The following is a 25,958-nucleotide window of genomic DNA, read 5'->3' as shown; positions in this document are numbered from 1 at the left end:
CTCCTCTGCCTGGCAGAACTGGTCCTCACCCTCAACAGTTTTTCCTTCGGCTCCTCCCACTTTCTCCAAACTCGAGGGGTAGTCATGGGCACCGCATGGGCTTCAGCTATGTCTGCCTCTTTCTTAGCTATGTAGAACAATCCATGCTCCAAGCCTTCCCTGGTAATACTCCCCAACTCTTCCTCTGCTACATTTACAACTGCATTGGTGCTGCTTCATGCACCCATGCTGAACTCGTCAATTTTATCAACCTTGCCTCTAGCTTCCACCCTGCCTTGAATTCACTTGGTCCATCTCTGTTACTGTTTTTTTTGTACATTGTTTGTTGTCCACCTTGTTGGGTGAGGTCTTTCATGACGAAGGGGCTCGGCCTGAAACGTCGACTGCACCTCTTCCTAGAGATGCTGCCTGGCCTGCTGCGTTCACCAGCAACTTTGATGTGTGTTCATTGATTCTGTTGTGTTTCTTGTATTTACTGTGATTGTTCGCTTGAAAAACAATCTCAGTGTTTGTATATATGGCATGTATGTACTTTAATAACAAATTTACTTTGAATTTTGATTTTGTCATGCAGAACAAGCTTTCTACCTCACTGTTAATCACATGCCCAAATTATAAAATAGTAATTAAATCAGGCAGACTTAATGTGGGTAAGGATATGTAACTAAGAATAGATAAGGATCTTCTTTTGAAGGACGAAGAGGTGAAGTCGTGAATCTGGGATATCTTTTTTTTTCCTTCTGTGTCTGTACTATGCTTTGCAAATGTCCTTTCAGTTTGGATTCTTGTTTATATCTGTATGCTTCTGTAGAAAACGTAAAAATCCAGGTTGCTGACATATAACTGTTCTACAGTTGGGCTGTAAATGATAGACACTGGCTTTCTTGTTGATAACACAGCTTTCAGCCAGGAGGAGTTGGGAACTGTGATATTAGGAGATGTTTTAAATATTGTAGTTGGTGTGCTGAAGAGTCCGGTAAACAAAGTTCCTCATGGCAGTAAGTTGGAGAATTTACAAGTACCCCTCAAACTTCATTACAGTTCCTTATGCAGGAGCTCTTTCATCTTTCATGTTATTAAACATAATGGTAAAAATTCAGATGATTGAATTGCTGGGATCAGTGACTGTAAGAATTAGCAGGTTCAAACTCTCAGCATTCTTCCTATGTGTTACTGAACTGAGATTCTGAATTCATTTCTTTTGGATAGGACAACTGAAATATTTTCGTCTACTTTGTTTTGACTCTGTAATGGGAACCATTTGGCCTTGAAGATTTAGAAACTATGCCATAGAAAAACTACAGCGCAGAAACAGGCCTTTTGGCCCTTCTTGGCTGTGCTGAACCATTTTCTGCCTAGTCCTACTGACCTGCACACGAACTATATCCGTCCATACACCTCCCATCCATGTATCTGTCCAATTTATTCTTAAATGTTAAAAAAGAACCCGCATTTACCACCTCATCTGGCAGCTCATTCCACACTCCCACCACTCTCTGTGTGAAGAAGCCCCCCCTAATGTTCCCTTTAAACTTTTCTCCCCTCACCCTTAACCCATGCCCTCTGGTTTTTTTCTCCCCTTGCCTCAGTGGAAAAAGCCTGCTTGCATTCACTTTATCTATACCCATCATAATTTTATATACCTCTATCAAATCTCCCCTCATTCTTCTACGCTCCAGGGAATAAAGTCCTAACCTATTCAACCTTTCTCTGTAACTGAGTTTCTCAAGTCCTGGCAACATCCTTGTAAACTTTCTCTGCACTCTTTCAACCTTATTAATATCCTTCCTGTAATTTGGTGACCAAAACTGAACACAATACTCGAAATTCGGCCTCACCAATTCCTTATACGACCTCATCATAACATTCCAGCTCTTATACTCAGTACTTTGATTAATAGAGGCCAAAGTACCAAATGCTCTTTTTATGACCATATCTACCTGTGACGCCACTTTTAGGGAATTTTGTATCTGTATTCCCAGATCCCTCTGTTCTACTGCACTCCTCAGTTCCTTACCATTTACTCTGTATGTTCCACCTTGGTTTGTCCTTCCAAAGTGCAATACCTCATACTTGTCTGTACTAAACTCCATCTGCCATTTTTCAGCCCATTTTTCCAGCTGGTCCAAGTCCCTCTGCAGGCTCTGAAAACCTTCCTCACTGTCTACTACACCTCCAATCTTTGTATCATCAGCAAACTTGCTGATCCAATTTACCACATTATCATCCAGATCATTGATATAGATGACAAAAACAATGGACCCAGCACTGATCCCTGTGGTACACCACTAGTCACAGGCCTCCACTCAGAGAAGCAGTTATCTACTACCGCTCTTTGGCTTCTTCCATTGAGCCAATGTCTAATCCAATTTACCACCTCTCCATGTATACCTAGCGACTGAATTTTCCTAACTAACCTCCCATGCGGGACCTTGTCAAAGGCCTTACTGAAGTCTATGTAGACAACATCCACTGCCTTCCCTTCATCCACTTTCCTGGTAACCTCCTCGAAAAACTCCAACAGATTGGTCAAAATGACCTACCACGCACAAAGCCATGTTGACTCTCCCTAATAAGTCCCTGTCTATCCAAATGCTTGTAGATTCTGTCTCTTAATACTCTATCCAGTAACTTACCCACTACCAACGTCAAACTTACTGGCCTATAATTTCCCGGATTACTTTTCTATTCTTTTTTAGACAACGGAACAACATGAGCCATTCTCCAATCCTCCGGCACCTTACCCATAGACACCGACATTTTAAATATATATGCCAGGGCCCCTGCAATTTCAACACTCGTCTCCTTCTAGGTCTGAGGGAATATCCTGTCAGGCCCTGGGGATTTATCCACTTTAATTTGCCTCAAGATAGCAAGCACCTCCTCCTTTTCAATCTGTACAGTTTCCGTGATCTTACTACTTGTTTCCATTAATTCCATAGACTTCATGCCAGTTTCCCTAGTAAATACAGATGCAAAAAACCCATTTAAGATCTCCCACGTTTCTTTTGGTTCTGCACATAGCCGACCACTCTGATCTTCAAGAGGTCCAATTTCCCTTACAATCCTTTTAATATACCTGTAAAAGCTCTTTGGATTATCCTTCACTTTGACCACCAAGGCAACCTCATGTCTTCTTTTAGCCCTCCTGATTTCCTTCTTAAGTATTTTCTTGCACTTTTTATACTCCTCAAGCACCTTATTTACTCCCTATTTCCTATACGTGTCATACAACTCTCTTTTCTTCTTTATCAGAATTGCAATATCCCTTGAGAACCAAGGTTCCTTATTCCTATTCACTTTGCCTTTAATCCTGACAGGAACATACAAACTCTGCACTCTCAAAATTTCTCCTTTGAAGGCTTCCCACTTACCGATCACATCCTTGCCAGAGAACAACCTGTCCCAATCCACGCTTTTTAGACCCTTTCTCATTTCTTCAAATTTGGCCTTTTTCCAGTTTAGAACCTCAACCCTAGGACCAGATCTATCTTTATCCATGATCAAGTTGAAACTAATGGTGTTATTATCACTGGAACCAAAGTGCCCCTCTGCACAGACTTCCATCATCTGTCCTAACTCTTTTCCTAACAGGAGATCTAATATTGCATCCTCTCTAGTTAGTACCTCTATATATTGATTTAAAAAACTTTCCTGAACACATTGTACAAACTCTAACCCGTCTAGACCTTTAACAGTATGGGAATCCCAATCAATATGTGGAAAATTAAAATCCCCTGCTATCACAACTTTATGTTTGCTGCAGTTGTCTGCCATCTCTCTGCAGATTTGCTCCTCCAATTCTCGTTGACTGTTGGGTAGTCTATAATACAATCCCACTAATGTGGCCATACCTTTCCTGTTTCTCAGCTCCACCCATAAGGACTCAGTAGACAAGCCCTCTAATCTGTCCTGCCTGAGCACTGCTGTAAACGTTTTCCCTGACAAGCAATGCTACCCCCCCCCACCCCCCCCACCTTTCATTCCTCTGCCTCTATCACATCTGAAACATCGGAACCCTGGAATATTAAGCTGCCAGTCCTGCCCCTCCTGTAGCCAAGTTTCACTAATTGCTATAATGTCATAATTCCACGTGTCAATCCACGCCCTCAACTGGTCTGCCTTCCCCGCAATACTTCTAGCATTGAAGTATATACACCTCAGAAGATTTTTACCACCACTCACAAACTTTTTATTTGCGGCTTTGCTTGAACTTATAACATCATTTATTTTCACCCCAGCCACTCTGGCACCCTGGTTCTCATCCCCCTGCAAATCTACTCATTTGTGCCTTGTATCTTTGCTTATGTTAAATTTGCTGCATCCCAGTTTTAGTTGAGAGGCACTATGACTATTCAATTGAATCTGGTCTGTCTGGCACCAAACCTGACATGGAGGGGCTCATTACCCATCTCCCATCTACTCAGAGCTCAGAGAATCCACACTGGCAGCTAGATTCTCCACCCACCCCAGCTTCTAGCTCCGGAAGTGGGTGAACTTCAAAACAGTCCCCACTGAGATACAGGCCTGAAATGTTTTCATAGTCCAAGCCACACTCTCAGCTTCCAGTTTGCTGCTAATTTAGTGATATGTTACAGTTTGTTGCTGAAGGCTGTGGTAAGGTGGTGGCTGATGCTGTGCCGCAAGAACAGATCTGTTACAAGGATTTATGCCATTGTAACTCTTCCTCAATTCTAGGCACAGATGAACAGGCTGCACTCACGGTTCTCCACCAAAAGCCTGAGCAGTTGATTAATCAGAGGAGCTCCATTTCCTGAATGTGCATCCTGTGATCGATCTTCACAGTGGCTTTGCATGGATGTTGAAGTCATGTAGGCAGCTCATGTTTCCTTCACATTTGTACCTTTCACCTGTCAGGGGCCACACTGACCCAAAGGAACAGAGGGATCCAGCAGCATGTCCATAGATCCCTCAATGTTGCCATGTAAGTTGATAGTGAACTCAAGGGATTGAGTTTAATAGCTGCAAGATAAGGTTGCGGCTCTATAAATCTTCGGTTTCACCACACTTGGGAGTATTGTACTCAGTTCTGGTCACTTCAATATATGAAGGATGTGGAAGCTTTAGCGAGGACATAGAAAAGATTTACCAGGATACTGCGTGTATTAGAGATTGAGCAAGCTAGGGCTTTTCAGAATCATAATCAGGTTGAATATCACTAACGTATATCATGATTTTTTTTTTGTGTTTTGTGGCAGCAGTGCATTGCAATATATAATAAAAACTGTAAATTATGTTAAGTGTGTGTGTATTCAACCATACATGAATACCTATGAATATAGCCAAATGAAACCGCAGGTGAAAATCACAGTACTAAGTCATTCACAGCTCGAGGCACACATTGCGTGTATAAGACAGCAGTAAAATACAGTCACACACAAAACAGTCCAAGTCCCTGAGTCCATGAATCTTGCAGCAGTCTGCAGTTGAACGCAATACATCTTGTCTTCTGCTGAGCAAGTACCGGAGGGCAGCACTGACTCCAGCATGGGCACCATGCCATACCACCTCCAGCACTCAGGTGGAGTGCACTGATTCTGACACCTGCTGGGCAGCTGCACAGAGGCTTGAGGCCTAGTCCTTGTTATGACCGAGGGCAGGCAGCTCTCCTGCTGTCTGCTCCCACTGTTCGCCAATAAAACAGTGACTCGAACGTCAACATTCCACATTACCAATGCCCAACAGGATCTTATGATCACAAGAAAAAGAATTTAGACAGCTACCCACTGTTAGATTACACATCATTTTTGCGGACTGACGCCTCTCTGACATAGGCAGCAGTATGACCTGCGGTACTTGAAGTTCTTACTGTCTAGCAGGATTTTGCAATTGGAACAAATATGTTTAAAAAAGATAATAACACCTTTGGTTGGCTCCATAGAAGCTGCTGTGTCAGAGCGTGCTGCCAGCTTACCAGAGGTCCTCGACGATGGGGAAACTAGTTCCCATGATGGAGCTGGTTGAGTCTGCAACACTGTAACTTTGTCCAATCCTCTGCAGTGGCCTCTTTATACCAGATGGCGATGCAACCAGTTACAATGCTCGTCACAGTACATCTGTAGAAATTTGCTGGTGTCTTTGGTGACATACCAAATCTCCTGAAAGTGCTAATAATGTATAGCTGCTGTTGTGCTGCCTTTGTAATTGTATCAATATGTTGGGCCCACGATAGATCTAAAGAGATGTTGACACCCAGGAACTTGAAACTGCTCATCCTTTCCACTGCTGATCCCTTGAGGCCTCATAATCATCTGAAATTCTGCCAGCAACAGTTGTATCATCGACAGCATATGAGCTTGTGCCTGGCCACACAGTTGTGTGTGTAGAGAGGAGTAGAGCAGTGAGCATGTTGATTGTCAGAGAGGAGGATTTTATTTCTGATCTGTACTGACTGTGATCTCCTGATGAGAAAGTCAAGGATCCAGTTGCAGAGGGAGGTATGGACACCCAAGTTTTAGAGCTTGTTGATAGGTTCTGAGGGTGTTGATGGCTGAGCTGTAATCAATACACAGCAGCCTGATGTAGGTGTTGCTATTGTCTAAGTGGTCGAAGGCATCAGCTGTAGACCTATTGTTGTGATAGGCAAATTGCAGCAGATTTGACCAACCTCTCAAAGCACTTCATCACAGAAGATGTGAGTGGAACTGGGTGGTCGTTGGAGTGGGCTTACCTTCCTCTTCTTGGGCACTGGTATGATTGCCACCCTTTTGAAGCAGATGGGAACTTCCAGCTGCAGTTTTGAGAGATTGAAGATGCCTTTGAACACTCCCACCAGTTGTTGGAGCAGATTTTCAGTGCCTTACCAAGTACACCATCGGGGCCTGCAGCCTTGTGAGGTCCATCTTGGATTTCTCTTTGAAGTGAAAAAGGATGAGAAGCGACTTGATAGAGCTGCAGAAGGTGATGAGAAGCATTAGATTGACCGGATAGGCAGCTGTGGCTAAAATGAGAGAACATGCAGTCCTTTTAAGGTGATTGGTAGAAAGTATAGGGAGGATGTCAGAGGTAGTTTTTTTTCACAGAACATGGTAAGTCCATGGAATGCATTGCTTGGGGTGATGGTAGATACAGATACATTAGAAAATTTTAAGGAAATCTTAGGCACATGGATAAAGAAAAATGGAGGGTGATATGAAATGGAAGGATTAGATGGATCTTGGGGTAGATTAAAAAGTAACCACAACATTATGGGCTGAACAATCTGTGTCTTGCTCATATCATTGGGTTATGTTGCTTTCTAATCTCAATGCTGTTCTCAGAAAATCTGCTTGCATCCCTGTACAGAAGTTGAAAGAGCGTTGATTGTGTCCCAAGTACCTTTAATGGCTGGCTGTTGGGATCTCAGCTGTGTGGCTGGCAGCTGGCAGCTGTGTGATATTACAGTGGAGGATTTGAATGGCATGTGCTAAAAGTGAAATAGAAGGTTATTATATCAGGGAGTCTGATTGGGCTGTTACATCTTGCAATGGAATATCATTGTCTTAACATTAGGGGAAAAAAAACAGAGAAGGAATTTCTAGGTTGTTATCTTGTTCTTGAAGTTCAGATTGAACTTTATTATTGCCACATGTACTAAGGAATAGTGAGAAACTTGTCTTGCATACAGTTCATCCTCGACCTCAGCACCATTAAACAGGAGCATGAGCACCACCCCCCTTCCTGAAGACAATGAACAGCACTTCTGTTTTGTGATATGGAGTGAAAGGTTGTGGTCATAACACTAGTCTCTCTATCTCCTTCCTGTACTTCGACTCATCATTATTTGACATACAGGCCACTATTACTTCTGGGGTGCCTAGACGCAACTCAAGTATCAGCAGTACTCGCAATAGATACGATTAAATATTCCCGTTTCAGCCTAAAAAGCACAACTGCTTCCAAGGTCAGTACAGTCAACCAAGATGCTTAAACGAACTATCATTGCTTAAACCGAAGGAAACAACACCGATTATGGTTGGAAGTGCCCACAGAAGACGCCTTGGAGGAAGCGCGGGTGTAGATCAGGGTTACAAGTGTGTTTAAGGAAATGGGATTTTAAACTCCCTATACAAACTATCTTGCTGGCAAACGTGCAGTCTGTGGTGAATAACATCGATGATCTCAGAGTTAGGGTGCTAAATCAGAAGGACATTAGGACTGCATGTATACTTTGTTTCACGGAATCTTGGTTAACCCCTTCTGTACCAGATGCAGCGATCCAGATCGACGGGTTTACTATACACTGTCCAGAAAGATCTACAGAGTCTCGCAAAAACAGAGGTAGAGGAGTATGCCTCATGATCAACTCTTCTTGATGCACAAATATATCATTGCTGTCCCAATTCTGCTCAGCAGACCTGGAATATCTAGCAGTAAAGTGCCATCCTTTTTAACTACCATGGGAGTTCTGTGGGGTCATTTTGGTAGCAGTTTACGTTCCACCTCAGGTCAATGTCAAGCAGGCTTTAGATTATCTGAGAAATGGGATCAACATGCATGAAACAGCGCACCCTAACGCCTTCATCGTTTTGGTAGATTTTAACCAGGCCAGTCTGAAAAAATCACTAAGCAACTACCATCAACGGATCACTTGCAATACCAGAGGAAACAACACACTGGACCATTGCTAAACCACCATCAAGAATGCCTACTGTGCTATTCCACACCCTCACTTCGGGAAGTTTGATCACCTGGCTGTAGCTCTGCTCCCTGAGTATAGGCAGAGACTGAAGACTGCAACACCAGCAGTGAGGACCAAGAAGGTATGGACAAGGGAAGCACAGGAGCGCCTACAGGACTGCTTTGAATCGGTGGACTGGACTGTATTCAGGAATTCATCATCGAATCTTGATGAGTATGCTGCAGTCTTTACTGACTTCATTAAAACCTGTGTGGATGAGTGTGGCCCACAAAGACTTACTGTACATTCCCAAACCAAGAGCCGTGGATGAACCAGGAGGTATGTCATCTGCTGAAGGCTAGATCTGTGGCATTCAAGCCTGGTAACCCAGGCCTGCACCAGAAAACCAGGTATGATTTGTGGAGGGCTACTTCAAGGGCAAAGAGACAATTTTGAATGAGGTTGGAGGTGACGTCAGGTGCACAGCAACTCTGGCAGGGTCTGCAAGACATTACTTCCTACATAGCAAAACCCAATAGCATGAATGGCAGCGATGCTTCACTACCAGATGAACTGAACGTCTTCTATGCACATTTTGAACGGGAGAAGCCCTTTCAGCTGAGAAGATTCCTGCTGCATCTGATGACCCTGTTATTTTGTCTCAGAGGCCGATGTTAGGCTGCCTTTAAAAGGAGTGGTCCCTCGCAAAGCAGAAGGTCCCGATGGAGTACCTGGTAAGGCTCAAAAACCTGTTTTAACCAACTGGGGGGAGTATTCAAGGACATTTTCAATCTCTCACTGCAACGGACGGAAGTTCCCACTTGCTTCAAAAAGGCAGCAATTATACCACTGCCTAAGAAGAATAATGTGGGCGGCCTTAATGACTATTGCCCGGTAGCATTCACATTGACAGTGATCGACAGGACTTAATTTGGGATTGACTTTAAAGAAGAACTGAGTGCATTTAGATTTAGATTCCTTTAATATCAGAGAATGCATACAGTATGCTATCTGAAATGCTGTAATACCATTATCCTCTCAAGATGGGTGCTAGGTTATTGGAATAGCCAGCAGTTTATAATGAAAACTTCGCTTGCAAAGCAAGGTTTGGTGCTAATAAGAACTTCAAAGGTTCAAAGGTACATTTAATATCGGAGAAATGTATACAATATACATCCTGAAATGCTTTTCCTTCACAACCATCCACAAAAAACAGAGGAGTGCCCCCAAATAATGAATGATAGTTCAATGTTAGAACCCCAAAGTCCCTTCCAGCTCCCCTCCCTCTCACGTGTAAGCAGCAGCAAGCAACAACCCCCTCCCCCACCGTCAAAAAAAAAGCATTGGCCCCAGCACCAAGCACTCAGGCGTGAGCAAAGCAACAGCAAAGACACAGACTTGCAGTACTCCAAAGACTACTTGTTCACCCAGTATTTGACATACCATAGCCTATCTATCTCTCTCTCTCTCTCTCTCTCTCCCTCCCTCCCTCCCTCCCTCCCTCCCTCCCTCTCCTCCCCCCCCCACCTAATAAGAGAGAAAGAGATGTCTCCATTTCACAGCGAGAGGGGAGACATAACAAACAACTCACTGGTTTACGATGTTAAAAGTCTGTTGCATCGCTTTTTCCGAGCCTTATGCTCAAAGATCTTGGGTCTCTGGGCACACAGCCTTGGATCTTGCATCTCCCACGACACACTGATCTTCTACCGACCTTCGATCTCCAAAGGCGAGCTGAGCTGTTAGGCCGTGCCCTTGGCATGACAAGTAATGGCCAGTCATGAAACCTGGAGAGTGGGTCCCATTCCTGCAAAGAACCATAGCGTGTAACTCCAGGTGAGGGTCTTCAAAAGAACCCTGAAAGGGAAAAATAAAGATGTTAAAGCTGTTTCCGAAGATGCAAGCAAAGGAGTTGCCGTTAGGCCCCGTTAATTCTCCTGAGCTCCTCCTCTTTGAAACCTTTGCCAACAGAACATAATACTTGGCTGTGCAAATGATGTTTAGCATGAGTATTAATAAACTATTGTCTGTAAAGCAGTCATATTAGAAACATGTCACCACTTTTCACCAAACCTTGGAACAGTTTTCAAATGCACATTCTAAATCTTTCTCTGTCTACAACAGGAAAACCTTTTCAAAGATGTATCAGCCATTCTTACATTAAAGAGGGCATTTTTAAGTGTTACTGTAATTATCCCAAAGAGGTTTCTACAACAGATTTCCTCACTGCCTACTTCCACTAAATCTCTTTATTTCCTAATCTGCTGTGGTAATCAGTCTGTTCTGTTAATTTTTAAAATCTTTGGATTAATCTTTATTAGAAATGAGAGCTTGAGTTCATATCCTGAATCCTGGGAATTTTGTATTCCTCATTTGGAGGTGAATTCAGGTACCTCTTCCTCATTCTCTGCCCCTCACAGCATATTATACTAATTAAGGTTCTCACACCTCCCAGTAGTCAGGTTTAGTGTACCATTGGCAACTCTTAAGCGTTTGAAATTGAGCTAATGGCATATCACACTTTTTGTTTGGTATTGGTACTTATTTAAATAATGGTAATATCATTCATTATAGAAGGTAGATTAAATGAACTACAAAAATACAAGAATTTGTATGCAATAGTTCTTGTACATGGCATAGTAGTGTAGCAGTTAGCGTAACAATATTATAGCATCAACAATTTGGATTAAATTCCGTCACTATCTATAGTATATACGTTCTCCTGCGTGGCCACATGAGTTTCCTCCACATTCCAAATATTTACAGGTTAGGATTAGTAAGATATGGGCATGTTATGTTGGTGTCAGACTGTGTTGGTCAGTGACATATTTTGATGTACATGTGACAAATGAAGCAATCTTTGTATTTCATGCAAAAGTTGCACAAGGATAATGCTGCACAATGCTACATTGGGAGATTGTTATTCAATAAATTTCTGCGTTGGAAGTAGATGTGGGGCATGCTGGTTTGAGCTTGGACCCCTTTGACACTCATTTTGGTGAGGTGACTCTTGTAGCCTGTGGACCTTCAATAGAATTCCTCAAGTGCTTAGCCTTTTCAGTTACCTTGGTTTCTTTTTAATTAGGAAGTTTATTTGAATAGTTTATTATTTTTTATTGCTATTATTTTTCATTTACCTTATTTAGTTTTTTTGGCCATTGCTGTTATAATTAGTTTTATTTTTCACTCAACTTGCCTGCTGATTTGGTTAAATTATACTTTTCATTTTGAGTTTCCATGGGTGCCCTTATGAAGGCAGGTCTAGTACTCCCTACTGATCACTTCCAACACTATGGAGTGGGTTTCAAGCTAGCAGTAAGAATCATTTGATGAAACTGGGAGGAAATCAGTGAGTGAAAATCAGAAAGAAGCTGTAGATGCTGGAAAGCTAAAATAAAACAGAAAATACTAGAAAAACCCAGCAGGTTAGCTGCGTCTGTGGAAGAGAATGGAACTAATATTTCAACCTGAGCACACTTCGTCAGATCTGAGGAAATTCTCAGCCATTCACAGACCACTGAAATTATTGTCCTCCCCCATCCTCTATGGAATGATCACTTTACCCACCTTTGTCCTCATTGTGGACCTGTGTAATTAAAAAAAAAACACCTTTGTTTGGACCACTCTGTCTGATGTGCAGTTTTTGAGAAAAGATGGAAGGTATGGAAGTACAATAACAAATTCCTGATTTATTTGAGAAATAGCAAGTCACAGCATTTTTTAAATTTAGGAATATGGCAAAAGTATACTCTTCAATTGTCTATTTTTATTGTTTCTATGCTATTTTCAATTGTATTATATTCTGCATTTTCATCATTCTGCATTGTTCAAATATACCTTCCCCATTCCAGAGTTTCCTAGTCTCAACATTGAGAATTTATTTAATCTCTTCCAAATCTCTTCTGATCCTCTTCCAGAAAGAGTACTTCCTAGTTTGATTTAATCATTTATTTATCTAGATGTACAGAGGTACTAGAAAGCTTGTGAACCCTGTAAAGAAGGCATTACCCCAGAGGTTCACATGCTTTTTCCAACAAATACATGTAATGTTGGATCATTTTTTTCAAGTAAGTGAGCAAATATAATGTTTTTGTGTTATTATTTAATTGGGTTCTCATTATGTAGTTTTAGAACTTGTGTGAAGATCTGATCACATTTTAAGTCATATTTATGCAGAAATAGAAAAATTCTACAGGGTTCACAAACTTTCTAGCACTACTGTATTATCTCTAGTGTCAGCTTACCTTTACATTTTATGTTGCTTTTCAGACATGTTTCCTTTAATATAAGCATGCCAATTGCAGATGGAATTTATTCTTGACAAATGTAAAGTATTTGGCAAGGTTAAGTGGGCGTAGGACATGTACAGTAAATGATAGGGCCTTGGGGAGTTTTGATGAACAGAAAGCTCTTGGTGTACTAATGCACAGATCCCTGAAAGTGACAGTGCAGGTAGATAGGGGAGCAAGAAGGCATATGGATTGCTTGCCTCAGCATCCATGACACAGAATATAAAAGCAATGATGTTGTGTTCTGACTGTAAGACATTGATTAGGTCACACCAGTAGTACTGTGCACAGTTCTGGTTGCTATACTATAGCAAGGATGTGATTGTGCTGGACAAGGTGCAGAGGAGATTTCACTAGTATGTTCCCTGGGAAAGAGGATTTCAGTTAAAAGGAGAGGCTGCATTTGTTTAACCCAGAAGGGGGGAGGTTGATGAGTGTCCTGTTAAAGGTGTATACAATTGTAGGAAGGATAAAAAGGTAGGAATCATTTTTCCATGCTGGGGTATTTAAATTAAGAGGATTATAGATATAAAGTGAGAGGCAGGAAGTTTGAGGTGGATTTTTGTCACTTGAACTCTGGGGGAATCTGGAAAGTGCTGCCTGAGGAGGTGCTGGAGACAGATAATCGCATTTCAGAATCATGGACGAACATTTGAATTGTCAAGTATAGAAGGGTATAGACCAAATGCAGGTAAGTGAGATTAGTATATACATTGGAGTGCAAAAGTTTGGGCACCCTTGGTCAAAATTTCTGTTACTGTGAATAGCTAAGCGAGTAAAATATGAACTGATTTCCAAGAAGTATAAAGTTAAAGATGACACATTTCTTTAACATTTTAAGCAAGATTACTTTTTTATTTCCATCTTTTACAGTTTCAAAATAACAAAAAAGGAAAAGGGCCCGAAGCAAAAGTTTGGGCACCCTGCATGGTCAGTACTTAGTAACACCCCCTTTGGCAAGTATCACAGCTTGTAAACGCTTTCTGTAGCCAGCTAAGAGTCTTTCATTTCTTGTCTGGGGGATATTTGCCCATTCTTCCTTGCAAAAGGCTTCTAGTTCTGTGAGATTCTTGGGCCGTATTGCACTCACTGCTCTTTTGAGGTCTATCCACAGACTTTTGATGATGTTTAGGTTGGGGGACTGTGAGGGCCATGGCAAAACCTTCAGCTTGCACCTCTTGACGTCGTCCATTGTGGATTTTGAGGTGTGTTTAGGATCATTATCCTGTTGTAGAAGCCATCCTCTTTTCATCTTCAGCTTTTTTACAGACGGTGTGATGTTTGCTTCCAGAATTTGCTGGTATTTAATTGAATTCATTCTTCCCTCTATCAGTGAAATGTCCCCCGTGCCACTGGCTGCAACACAAGCCCAAAGCATGATTGATCCACCTCCGTGCTTAACAGTTGGAGAGGTGTTCTTTTCATGAAATTCTGCATCCTTTTTTCTCCAAACATACCGTTGCTCATTGTGGCCATAAGGTTCTATTTTAACTTCATCAGTCCACAGGACTTGTTTCCAAAATGCATCAGGCTTGTTTAGATAAGCAACACACATCAAAGTTGTTGGTGAACGCAGCAGGCCAAGCAGCATCTGTAGGAAGAGGTGCAGTCGACGTTTCAGGCCGAGACCCTTCGTCAGGACTTGTTTAGATGTTCCTTTTCAAACTTCTGATGCTGAATTTTGTGGTGAGAATGCTAGAAAGGTTTTCTTCTGATGACTCTTCCATGAAGGTCATATTTGTGCAGGTGTCGCTGCACAGTAGAACAGTGCACCACCACTCCAGAGTCTGCTAAATCTTCCTGAAGGTCTTTTGCAGTGAAACGGGGGTTTTGATTTGCCTTTCTAGCAATCCTACGAGCAGTTCTCTCAGAAAGTTTTCTTGGTCTTCCAGACTTCAACTTGACCTCCACCGTTCCTGTTAACTGCCACTTCTTAATTGCATTACGAACTGAGGAAACGGCTACCTGAAAACGCTTTGCTATCTTATAACCTTCTCCTGCTTTGTGGGCAACGTTTATTTGAATTTTCAGAGTGCTAGGCGGCTGCTTAGGGGAGCCCATGGCTGCTGATTGTTGGGACAAGGTTTGAGGAGTCAGGGTATTTATAAAGCTTCAGAAGCTCGGCAGAGGATGCTCGGTGTCGAAGGACTGGTCGGAGGCTCGAAGTTTTCAGACGGACTCAGAGTCCGCTGTGGTTGGGTGCTTCCAATGGTGCTGCATCGGCAAGTTTGCGGCGCTTGGAGGTTCATGGCAGGGAGAGTTTCTCCCTTCTACCGTCTGCGTAAGATGATGAGTCTATCGGAACTTTGAGAATCTTTTTTACTGTGCCCATGGTCTGCTCTTTATCAAATTACGGTATTGCTTTGCACTGTTGTAACTATATGTTATAATTATGTGGTTTTGTCAGTTTTAGTCTTGGTTTGTCCTGTGTTTCTTGTGATATCATTCTGGAGGAACATTGTATCATTTTTTAATGCATGCATTCATTCATTCAAAAAGATATAGGAGCAGAATTAGGCCAATCAGCCCATTGAGTTTGTTGCGCCATTTCATCATGGCTGATCCCAGATCCTACTCAATCCTATACACCTAACTTCTTGCCATATTCTTTGATGCCCTAACCAATCAGCAAACTATCAACTTCTACTTTAAATATACCCACAGACTTAGCCTCCACCACAGTCTGTGGCAGAGCGTTCCACAGATTCACCACTCTCTGGCTAAAAGAATTCCTCCTTACTTCTGTCCTAAAAGGTTGCCCCTGAATTCAGAGGCTGTGCATTCTAGTTCTGGATACTCCCACCAGAGAAAACATCCTCTCCACATCCACCCTATCTAGTCCTTTCAACATTCGATAGGTTTCAATCAGATCCACTGCAATCTTCTAAACTCCAGTGAGTACAGGCCCAAAGCTGCCAGTTGCTCCTTGTACGTAAACCCCTTCATTCCCGGAATCATCCTTGTGCACCTCCTCTGGACACTCTCGGTTGACAACACATCCTTTCTGAGATATGGGGCCCAAAACTATTGACAGGACTCCCAGTGTGGTCTTATAAAGGCTCAGCATTATCTCCTTGCTTTTATATTCTATTCCCCTTGAAATAAATGCCAACATTTCATTTGTATTCATTACCACAGACTCAATTTGTATACTAGCCTTCTGAGAGTCTTGCACAGAAGCTCATAAGTCCTTCTGTAGCTTTGATGTTTGAATTTTCTGCCCATTGAGATAAATCTGCGCTATTGTTCCTTTTACCAAGTTGTATTATCATACATTATCCAACGTTGTATTCAGTCTGCTACTTTTTTGCCCATTGTTCCAATTTACCTAATTCCTGCTGCAATTGCATCGCTTCCTCAGCGCTACCTAATCCTCCACCTATCTTTGTATCATTCGCAAACATTGTTTGTCAATAATGTAGACAAATAGAATTTATGGCAATGTGAAAACTAGTGGTCCTAATACTAACCCCCTGAGGAGCACCTTTAGTCACTGGCAGCTAGCCAGGAAAGGCCCCCTTTATTCCCACTCACTGCCTCCTGCCTGTCAGTTCTTCCTCTATCCATGCCAATATCTTTCCTGTAACATCATAGGATTTTCTCTTGTTAAGCAGCCTCATGTGTGGCACCTTATCAAATGCCTTCTGAAAATCCATGTAAATGATATCCACTGCCTCTCCATTGTCCACTCTGCTTGTTACTTCCTCGAAGCACTCTAACATGTTTGTCAGGCAAGATTTTCCTTTACAGAAACTATGCTCACTTTGAATTTTTTTTAATCATTAGTCTCCAAGTACCTTGAAACCTCATCCTAGACTCCAACGCTTTCCCAACCACTGAGGTTAGGCTAGCTAGCTTGTCCTTTATTAAGGACCTCCAGCACCTTTTCTCACTGTTACCATCAGGTAGGAGGTACAGAAACCTGAAGGCACACACTCAGCAATTCAGGAACAGCTTCTTCCCCTCTAAATGGACATTGAAGCTTTGGATACTACCTCACTATACAGTATTTCTGTTTTTGCATGTTTTTTAAGAATCTATTCAATATACATGCAGATGTCCCCGGCTTTTCGAACGTTTGCTTTACGAAACCTCACTGTTATGAAAGATCTACATTAGTACCCTGTTTTCGCTTTCAGAAGGTGTTTTCACTGTTACAAAAAAGAATCAGCGCGCGATAAAAGGCAGCGCGCGCCCTGAGCAGCCACTCTCCCCCGGATTTGGAACTGCATTCTCCCCGACATTGCTTAAACACATGCCTGTGAGCAGCCGTTTGCAAGATGAGTTCTAAGGTATTGGAAAAGCCTAAAAGATCTCATAAGGGTGTTACACTTAGCGTAAAACTAGACATAATTAAGCGTTTCGATCATGGTGAACGAAGTAAGGACAAAGTGAGTTTGGCTTGTGGAAGCTGACGAAGATGATGTTGAAGAGGTTTCGGCATCCCATGACCAAGAACTGATAGATGAAGAGCTGATGCAATTGGAAGAGGAAAGGATAACAATCGAAACCGAATGAGTAATGATAAAGTACGACTTTAATTTTGAAAGGGTATGTCGGTTTAGGGGATATTTGCAGGATGGTTTGGGTCCTTACAAAGAACTATATGATAGAAAAATGCATGAGGCTCAGCAGTCAAACAAGCCTTCCACATCAGCCACAGCAGACGACAAACCTCGACCTTCGACATCGACGCAGGCAGTCATAGGAGAAGATGAGCTGCCTGCTCTAATGGACACATGCGACAAGATGACACCCCAGTGTCCCACCACCCCGCGATTTGCGGAGAATGCAGCGGTAGCCAGGAGGCACACAGCACATCTTTAAGAAAAAAGCCGAAATAAACATGCTAATTAATTAGGTGCTGCCCGATACGTAATTGTCGGCCCAGATCAGAGACGACGCAATCAGAAATTGGCACTGATCTGGTCGGACAATTAGTGCTGGGCGGCACCTAGTTAATTAGCATGTTTATTTTGGCTTTTCTCTTATAAATGTGCTGTGCGCCTCCCTGCTACCTCTGCACTCCTGCATGCTCCGCGGTTCGGTATCTGTTGGCGGCCTGGAGGGTGGGGCCACTGCACCACCCAACCTGCGACGACTCAGTCTAACACACCATCATCAGTGTGCTCAGCGCTGAACCAATTCCGGTAAGTGAAACTACACTGTACATACATTATTTCTACTTTATACAGGCTGTGTATTTTTACGTGTTATTAGGTATGATTTGGCAGCTTCATAGCTTAAAGGTTACTGGAGAGCGCTTGTGCCGTGTTTTTGCCAACAGCGCTTGCGTGAGATTTTCTGCCGACAGCGCTTGCGTGAGATTTTTGCTACAGAGAACAGTGCAGTAATGATTGTGGAAAAGTATTTCTACTTTATATAGGCTGTGTATTTATCATATCATTCCTGCTTTTATTATATGTTACTGTTATTTTAGGTTTTATGTGTTATTTGGTATGATTTGGTAGGTTATTTTTGGGTCTGCGAACGCTCACAAATTTTACTCATATAAATAAATGGTAATTGCTTCTTCGCCTTACGACATTTCGGCTTACGAACCGTTTCATAGGAACGCTCTACCTTCAGATGGCGGGGGGATCCTGTAATTGGTTTACTTGTTTGTTTATTATTATGTTTTATTTTATTTATTATTTTTTTCTCTCTGCTAGATTATATATTGCATTGAACTGCTGCTGCTAAGTTAACAAATTTCACGTCATATGCCGGTGATCACATCCAGCATTTTTGTTTAGCCATGATTTGAACATTAAGGAGACTTGGGCAAAATGAAGTCAGTGTAAACCCAGAGAAAACATTCCATAGGTTGGAATCGCACTGATTCCAAAGAAAGATGGTATAGTTATTGGAACTAAGTCATTTCAGCCTCTGGCCAGTGTTACAGAGATTACAGAGAAACTGCTCAGACAGAATATGAAATGATGTTTCTCTAATTTGGGTTTACCTCCACTTGGCAGTGGAGGATGTTGTGGATAGGCATGTTAGTGTAGAAATGTTTACTGACATGGCAATGGAAGTGGAGGTGCTTGTCAAAGCAGTTGCCCAGTTTGCTGCACACTCCTCCTGTGGCTTCACGCACAACACTTTGGAGGAACTCAGCAGGTTGGGCAGTATCCATGGAAACGAACAGTCAACGTTTCGGGCTGAGACCCTTTGGCAGGACTCGGCCCGAAACATTGACTGTTCGTTTCCACGGATACTGCCCGACTTGCTGAGTTCCTCCAGCGTATTGTGCCTGTTGCTTTGACCCCAGCGTCTGCAGAGTATTTTGTGTTTACCTCTTGTGGCTTCCCCTCCCCACTTCCCTCCCTTTATTCTAAGCTCCATAGATGCTGTCTGATCTGCTGAGTTCTTCCAACACATGTAGGTTACTCCAGATTCCAGCAGTTGCAGCCTCTTGTGTCTCCATTTTTGCAATAAGGTGACTTTTTTCCGCAATACAGCAGGGACTATGTGGAATAAAAAGCATTCTCTCCAGATTTTCCTTCCCTGTTTAACATTCACAAAGATTCATGGTTTTATTTATATGTAAAGGCTTGATAAAACTCTGATAAATCGATACCTGATAATTCAGAAATTCCAGGTAATGCCTTAGTGAAATGCCTGGTGCTCACACTCTTTAAGCTTACCTGGCCTACTGGAAAATTTATTGTGATACTGGTTAACATCTTAAAGAGAGACCAGAATGTGGCATATTAGCGAGTTCTATTGGAGTCAAGTGTGTATAATTATAAAAGCATAAATTTTGTGTTATAAGCATATTGTAAGGTTAAACTGACATTAGTGAGGAGGGGTTTTGTTTAATATATTCCACAGCCTTGTTTATGGTGAGCTGGTAGAACAGCGTCAATTTAATATGCTTTAACGAATGTAATTCTTTGTAATAATGTTGTTGTCTGGAAAAACTGTTTTTAAAGTAAGGGTTTTGGCAAGTTACTGATGTCAAACTGGTTCCTAAAATATAGCTTTCCTTGATTTCCCTTATTTATTGGAAAATGACAGCTGTTGTGTGTCTTCTTGACATTCTTATTGCATTTGAAATTGCATGGATCAGTATTATGTTGAGAAAGCTTTAAAAAAAGATTAAGAACAATATTAAATGAACTTTTCTTACCACTGTTTCTTGTGATTGGACGTCAAGGATGAAAATTTTAGTTCAGTGGATAATGTGAAATATTTACCTCTGCAGGAATTGAAAACTGTCAATGCAAGTTCAATTTGAGCTAGATTGTTTAAGAGAAAAATTGGGGAACATCTTTCATATAAAAATTCTCAAGTTTATCCCCAAAATGGCATGGTTGTTGGAGATCAGTTGAAACTATCAATCTGTTGAAACAAGAGACTGAATTACAGCTTTTCATTGGATAAGGTTAGCATGGGATATGAAGCAATGTAATAAACATAGTTCAAATTTTCATTCAACCAATGTGTCTCAAAGGGACCTGAGAAAGAAATAATTGTAAATTCAGGGGACTGAGTTGAGGAATGTATTTGACTGAATAGTTCTGGCAGAGGTCAGGCCAAACAGGTAACTTCCATGTTGAAATGATTCTGTTATATTAAAAACTGCAACCTATAATTGAATTACTTGTGCTTTCTTTTCAGAGAGGAGTCAAGATAGCGTGATTTTGGTACTGTCTGATTCTAGCTCAACACAGGACATCTTTACAGATGCAGCCAGTTCCCAGGACAGTAGCAAGAAAATTCACTCTGGTAAAGGTAGTCCTTCATCTTCTTCAACTGTGGAAGCTACTGTATTACCTAGGGAAAACCATGGAAAACTAGAGGAAGATGACTTTGGGTTACGAATGTCTTCAGAGGATTGCAGAGGAGGCGGTGCAGCGATTACAGAAGCCATTGATGCTTTGACTTTGAGGTTGGCAGAACGTTCAGGTAACAGAGCACCTGTGGAGAGCACCGTACCATCAAGAGAGAATTATAGGAAGTTAGAAGAAGAGGATTCTGTTGGAAGAGTCTGCTCTGAACTCTGTCGAGGAAGCAATGTGGAAATCAGTGAAGGCATAGATGCTCTGGCTTTGAGACTGGCAGCACAAGCAGGGGCAAAGTTGCACACCGAGTCACAGAGTCAGAGTAGTAGCATCAGTACTGCTGTTGTCACTCCCACCAGGACCACCTCATCATCTCTCTGTGACTCAAAAAAGAAAACAACTGAACCATCAGGAGATATGAAAGACACCTATAGATTGGAGGACCTCCCTCAGAGCTTGCCAGGAGATGAGAGGGAGCAGCGCTGGGTCTTGATCGAACAGTGCATTAGAGCCTTGCATCTGTGTCTCTGTCGATTCCCTCAGCACTACAAGAGTCTCTACAGGCTGGCATATCTGTACATCTATAGCAAAACACACAAGGTAAGTTTGTGTCATTATTTACAGAGCTTCATTCAGATATTAGCAATAAATTGCTGTGTGAAAAGATAAACTTTATGCAACTGAAAGAATGTAATTGTTGGAAGAAATGCTAAAATGGGAGGGGTGAGGATTTCCTCAGCGATGACTGATTTAATGTTCCAGTCTAAAAGTTCTAATGTAACACAATGTTCTTTTGAGCTGTATTGTTGAATTTTATGTAAAACCTGATCATGTCCGTGCAAGTATGCAAGCTTTTGGAAGTTCAAACCCCTGGTGATCCATATGGTCGACACATATTCGCATAGTGAAAAAATACAGTGACACAAAAGCATGATCAATTTCGCTACACTTGTGAAATTTCATTTTTATTGTGAATGTGTTACAGCTTCAACTACAGTCTTGGTTGGCGAGCAGAACTGCCATTACTTAATCATAGAAAAGTACTGTGCAGAAACAGGCCCTTTGGCCCATCTAGTCCATGATGAGCCATTTAAATTGCCTACTCCCATACACCTGCACCAGGACCATAGCCTTCCATACCACTACCATTCATGTACCTATCCAAAATTCTCTTTAACGTTGAAATCAAGCTCAAATATACCACTTTTGCTGGCAGCGTGTTCCACACTTTCATGACCCTCTGAATGAAGAAGTTTCCCCTCGTGTTCCCTTTGAAGTTTTCGTCTTTCACCCTGAGCTCATGACCTCTGATTGTGATCCCAACCAACCTCCTTGCATTTACCTTATCTATACCCCTCATAAGTTTGTGTGCCATTATCAAATTTCTCAATCGTCTAAGTGGCAAGTAATGAAATCCTAACCTGTTCGATCTTTCTTTATTACTCAGGTCCTCCAGACTCGGCAATATCCTTGTAAATTTTCTCTGTACTCTTTCAACATTATTTACATCTTTCCTGTAGGTTGGTGATCAAAACTGCACACTACACTCCAAATCAGGCCTCAGCAATGCCTTGTATAACTTCAACAAAACATCCCATCTCCTACACTCAATACTTGGATTTATGAAGGCCAATGTGCCAAAATGATCCTTTTTCCCCGTGACACCACTTTCAACAAATTATGCCAAACCATTCCTTGCGTAAGACCTACCCTGGTTAGTCCGAAGTGCAATACCTTGCACTTGTCTGCATTAAATTCCATCTGCCATTTTTCCAGCTGGTTTAGATCCTGCTGCAAGCCATGATAGCCTTCCTCACTGTCCACTGCACCCCCAAGTTTCGTGTCATCTGCAAGTTTGCTGATGCAGTTAACCACATGATCATTCAGATCGTTGATATAGATGACAAACAATAGTGGACCCAGCACTGATCCCTGTGGCAGTCCACTGGTCACAGGCCTCCATTCATAACTTCTTTTAGCCTTCTTGATTTCTTTCTTGAGTGTTCTCTTGCATTTCTTGTATACCATTTCCAACTCATTTGTTCCTACCTGCCTATACCTGCAATGCACCTCCTATTTTCTCTTATCTAGAGCTTCAATATCTCACCTGTTACCTTTACCTTTTATTCTGACAGGCACATTCACTAGAAGCTTCGGACTCTCAAAATTTCATTTTTGAAGACCTCTCATTTGCCAAGTACACCTTTGCCAGAAAACAACCTGTTCCAATCCACACTTGCCAGATCCTTTCTGATGCCATCAAAAATGGCTTTTCTCCAATTTGGAATCTCAACCTTCAGACCAGACCTATCTTTTTCCATATTTACTTTGAAACTAATGGCATTGTGATCACTAGATGCATAGTATTCCCTTACACAAACTTCAATCACCTGCCCTGTCTCATTCCCTAACAGCAGATCAAGTATCGTACACATTCTCATGGCGACTTCTCAATTTTGATTAAGAAAATATTCCTGAACACATTTGGAAAAAGTCTAACCCATCTCGTCCTTTTACAGTATGTTAGTCCCAGTCATTATATGGTGGAATTCTTCATTAAGATGGAGAGTGACATAGTTAATTCAGAAACAAAGGTTCTGAACTTAAGGAGGGGTAACTTTGAAGGTATGAGACGTGAATTAGCTAAGATAGACTGGCAAATGACACTTAAAGGATTGACGGTGGATATGCAATGGCAAGCATTTAAAGGTTGCATGGATGAACTGCAACAAATGTTCATCCCAGTTTGGCAAAAGAATAAATCAAGGAAGGTAGTGCACCCGTGGCTGACAAGAGAAATTAGGGATAGTATCAATTCCAAAGAAGAAGCATACAAATTAGCCAGAGAAAGTGGCTCACCTGAGGACTGGGAGAAATTCAGAGTTCAGCAGAGGAGGACAAGGGGCTTAATTAGGAAGGGGAAAAAAGATTATGAGAGAAAACTGGCAGGCAACATAAAAACGGACTGTAAAAGCTTTTATAGATATGAAAAAAGGAAAAGACTGGTAAAGACAAATGTAGGTCCCCTGCAGACAGAAACAGGTGAATTGATTATGGGGAGCAAGGACATGGCAGACCAATTGAATAATTACTTTGGTTCTGTCTTCACTAAGGAGGACATAAATAATCTTCCAGAAATAGTAGGGGACAGAGGGTCCAGTGAGATGGAGGAACTGAGCGAAATACATGTTAGTAGGGAAGTGGAGTTAGGTAAATTGAAGGGATTGAAGGCAGATAAATCCCCAGGGCCAGATGGTCTGCATCCCAGGGTGCTTAAGGAAGTAGCCCAAGAAATAGTGGATGCATTAGTGATAATTTTTCAAAACTCGTTAGATTCTGGACTAGTTCCTGAGGATTGGAGGGTGGCTAATGTAACTCCACTTTTTATAAAAGGAGGGAGAGAGAAACCGGGGAATTATAGACTGGTTAGCCTAACGTCGGTGGTGGGGAAACTGCTGGAGTCAGTTATCAAGGATGTGATAACAGCACATTTGGAAAGCAGTGAAATGATCGGACAAAGTCAGCATGGATTTGTGAAAGGAAAATCATGTCTGACGAATCTCATAGAATTTTTTGAGGATGTAACTAGTAGAGTGGATAGGGGAGAACCAGTGGATGTGGTATATTTGGATTTTCAGAAGGCTTTTGACAAGGTCCCACACAGGAGATTAGTGTGCAAACTTAAAGCACATGGTATTGGGGGTAAGGTATTGGTGTGGGTGGAGAGTTGGTTAGCAGACAGGAAGCAAAGAGTGGGAATAAACGGGACCTTTTCAGAATGGCAGGCGGTGACTAGTGGGGTACTGCAAGGCTCAGTGCTGGGACCCCAGTTGTTTACAATATATATTAATGACTTGGATGAGGGAATTAAATGCAGCATCTCCAAGTTTGCGGATGACACGAAGCTGGGTGGCAGTGTTAGCTGTGAGGAGGATGCTAAGAGTATGCAGGGTGACTTGGATAGATTGGGTGAGTGGGCAAATTCATGGCAGATGCAATTTAATGTGGATAAATGTGAAGTTATCCACTTTGGTGGCAAAAATAGGAAAACAGATTATTATCTGAATGGTGGCCGATTAGGAAAAAGGGAGGTGCAACGAGACCTGGGTGTCATTATACACCAGTCATTGAAAGTGGGCATGCAGGTACAGCAGGCGGTGAAAAAGGCGAATGGTATGCTGGCATTTATAGCGAGAGGATTTGAGTACAGGAGCAGGGAGGTACTACTGCATTTGTACAAGGCCTTGGTGAGACCACACCTGGAGCATTGTGTGCAGTTTTGGTCCCCTAATCTGAGGAAAGACATCCTTGCCATAGAGGGAGTACAGAGAAGGTTCACCAGATTGATTCCTGGGATGGCAGGACTTTCATATGAAGAAAGACTGGATGAACTGGGCTTGTACTCGTTGGAATTTAGAAGATTGAGGGGGGATCTGATTGAAACGTATAAGATCCTAAAGGGATTGTAAAGGCTAGATGCAGGAAGATTGTTCCCGATGTTGGGGAAGTCCAGAACGAGGGGTCACAGTTTGAGGATAGAGGGGAATCTTTGACAGTTTTCCCCCATGATACATTGACTTTTTCATTCCCAGATTAATTCTTGTGAACCTCTTCTGGATTCTCTCCAATTCTTTCTTGGAGCCCAAAAATGCTCACAATATTCCAAGTGTGGTCTGATGAAGCCCCAGCATACATCTTGCTTTTATTTTCTAGCCCTCTCAAAATGTATGCTTTGTCCCTTTGCACCTCTGATTTTTGAACCCCCCCCCCAGAAAATAATCTTCTCATATATTCTTTTAATTGCATTACCATACTACTATATTCCATCTATGACTGCTTTGCTCATTCTCCCAATATGCCTAAGTCCTTTTAAACATAGAAACATAGAAAATAGGTGCAGGAGTAGGCCATTCGGCCCTTCGAGCCTGCACTGCCATTCAGTATGATCATGGCTGATCATCCAACTCAGAACCCTGTACCTGCTTTCTCTCCATACCCCCTGATCCCTTTAGTCACAAGGGTCATATCTAGCTCCCTCTGAAATATAGCCAATGAACTGGCCTCAACTGTTTCCTGTGGCAGAGAATTCCACAGATTCACCACTCTGTGTGTGAAGAAGTTTTTCCTCATCTCGGTCCTAAAAGGCTTCCCCTTTATCCTCAAACTGCGACCCCTCGTTCTGGACTTCCCCAACATCGGGAACAATCTTCCTGCATCTAACTTGTCCAATCTCTTCAGAATTTTATACATTTCAATAAG

General features: G+C 42.0%; 1 protein-coding gene across 3 annotated transcripts in view; it reads left to right on the top strand.

Annotated features, from left to right (window-relative positions):
• The window catches only part of cabin1 (calcineurin binding protein 1), a 667,425-nt gene that overhangs the window by 279,893 nt on the left and 361,574 nt on the right, over window positions 1-25,958 (top strand). For all 3 annotated transcript variants that reach the window (XM_072243543.1, XM_072243541.1, XM_072243544.1), the window contains exon 27: window positions 20,536-21,299. In XM_072243543.1, coding sequence (XP_072099644.1) covers window positions 20,536-21,299 — 764 coding nt within the window. The remainder of the gene's footprint in view (window positions 1-20,535; window positions 21,300-25,958) is intronic.

This window comes from Mobula birostris, chromosome 25, assembly GCF_030028105.1.
Source record: "Mobula birostris isolate sMobBir1 chromosome 25, sMobBir1.hap1, whole genome shotgun sequence".
Taxonomy (NCBI): domain Eukaryota; kingdom Metazoa; phylum Chordata; class Chondrichthyes; order Myliobatiformes; family Myliobatidae; genus Mobula; species Mobula birostris.
Note: the sequence above shows the minus strand (reverse complement) of the source record. Positions and strands in the feature narration are given on the sequence as shown.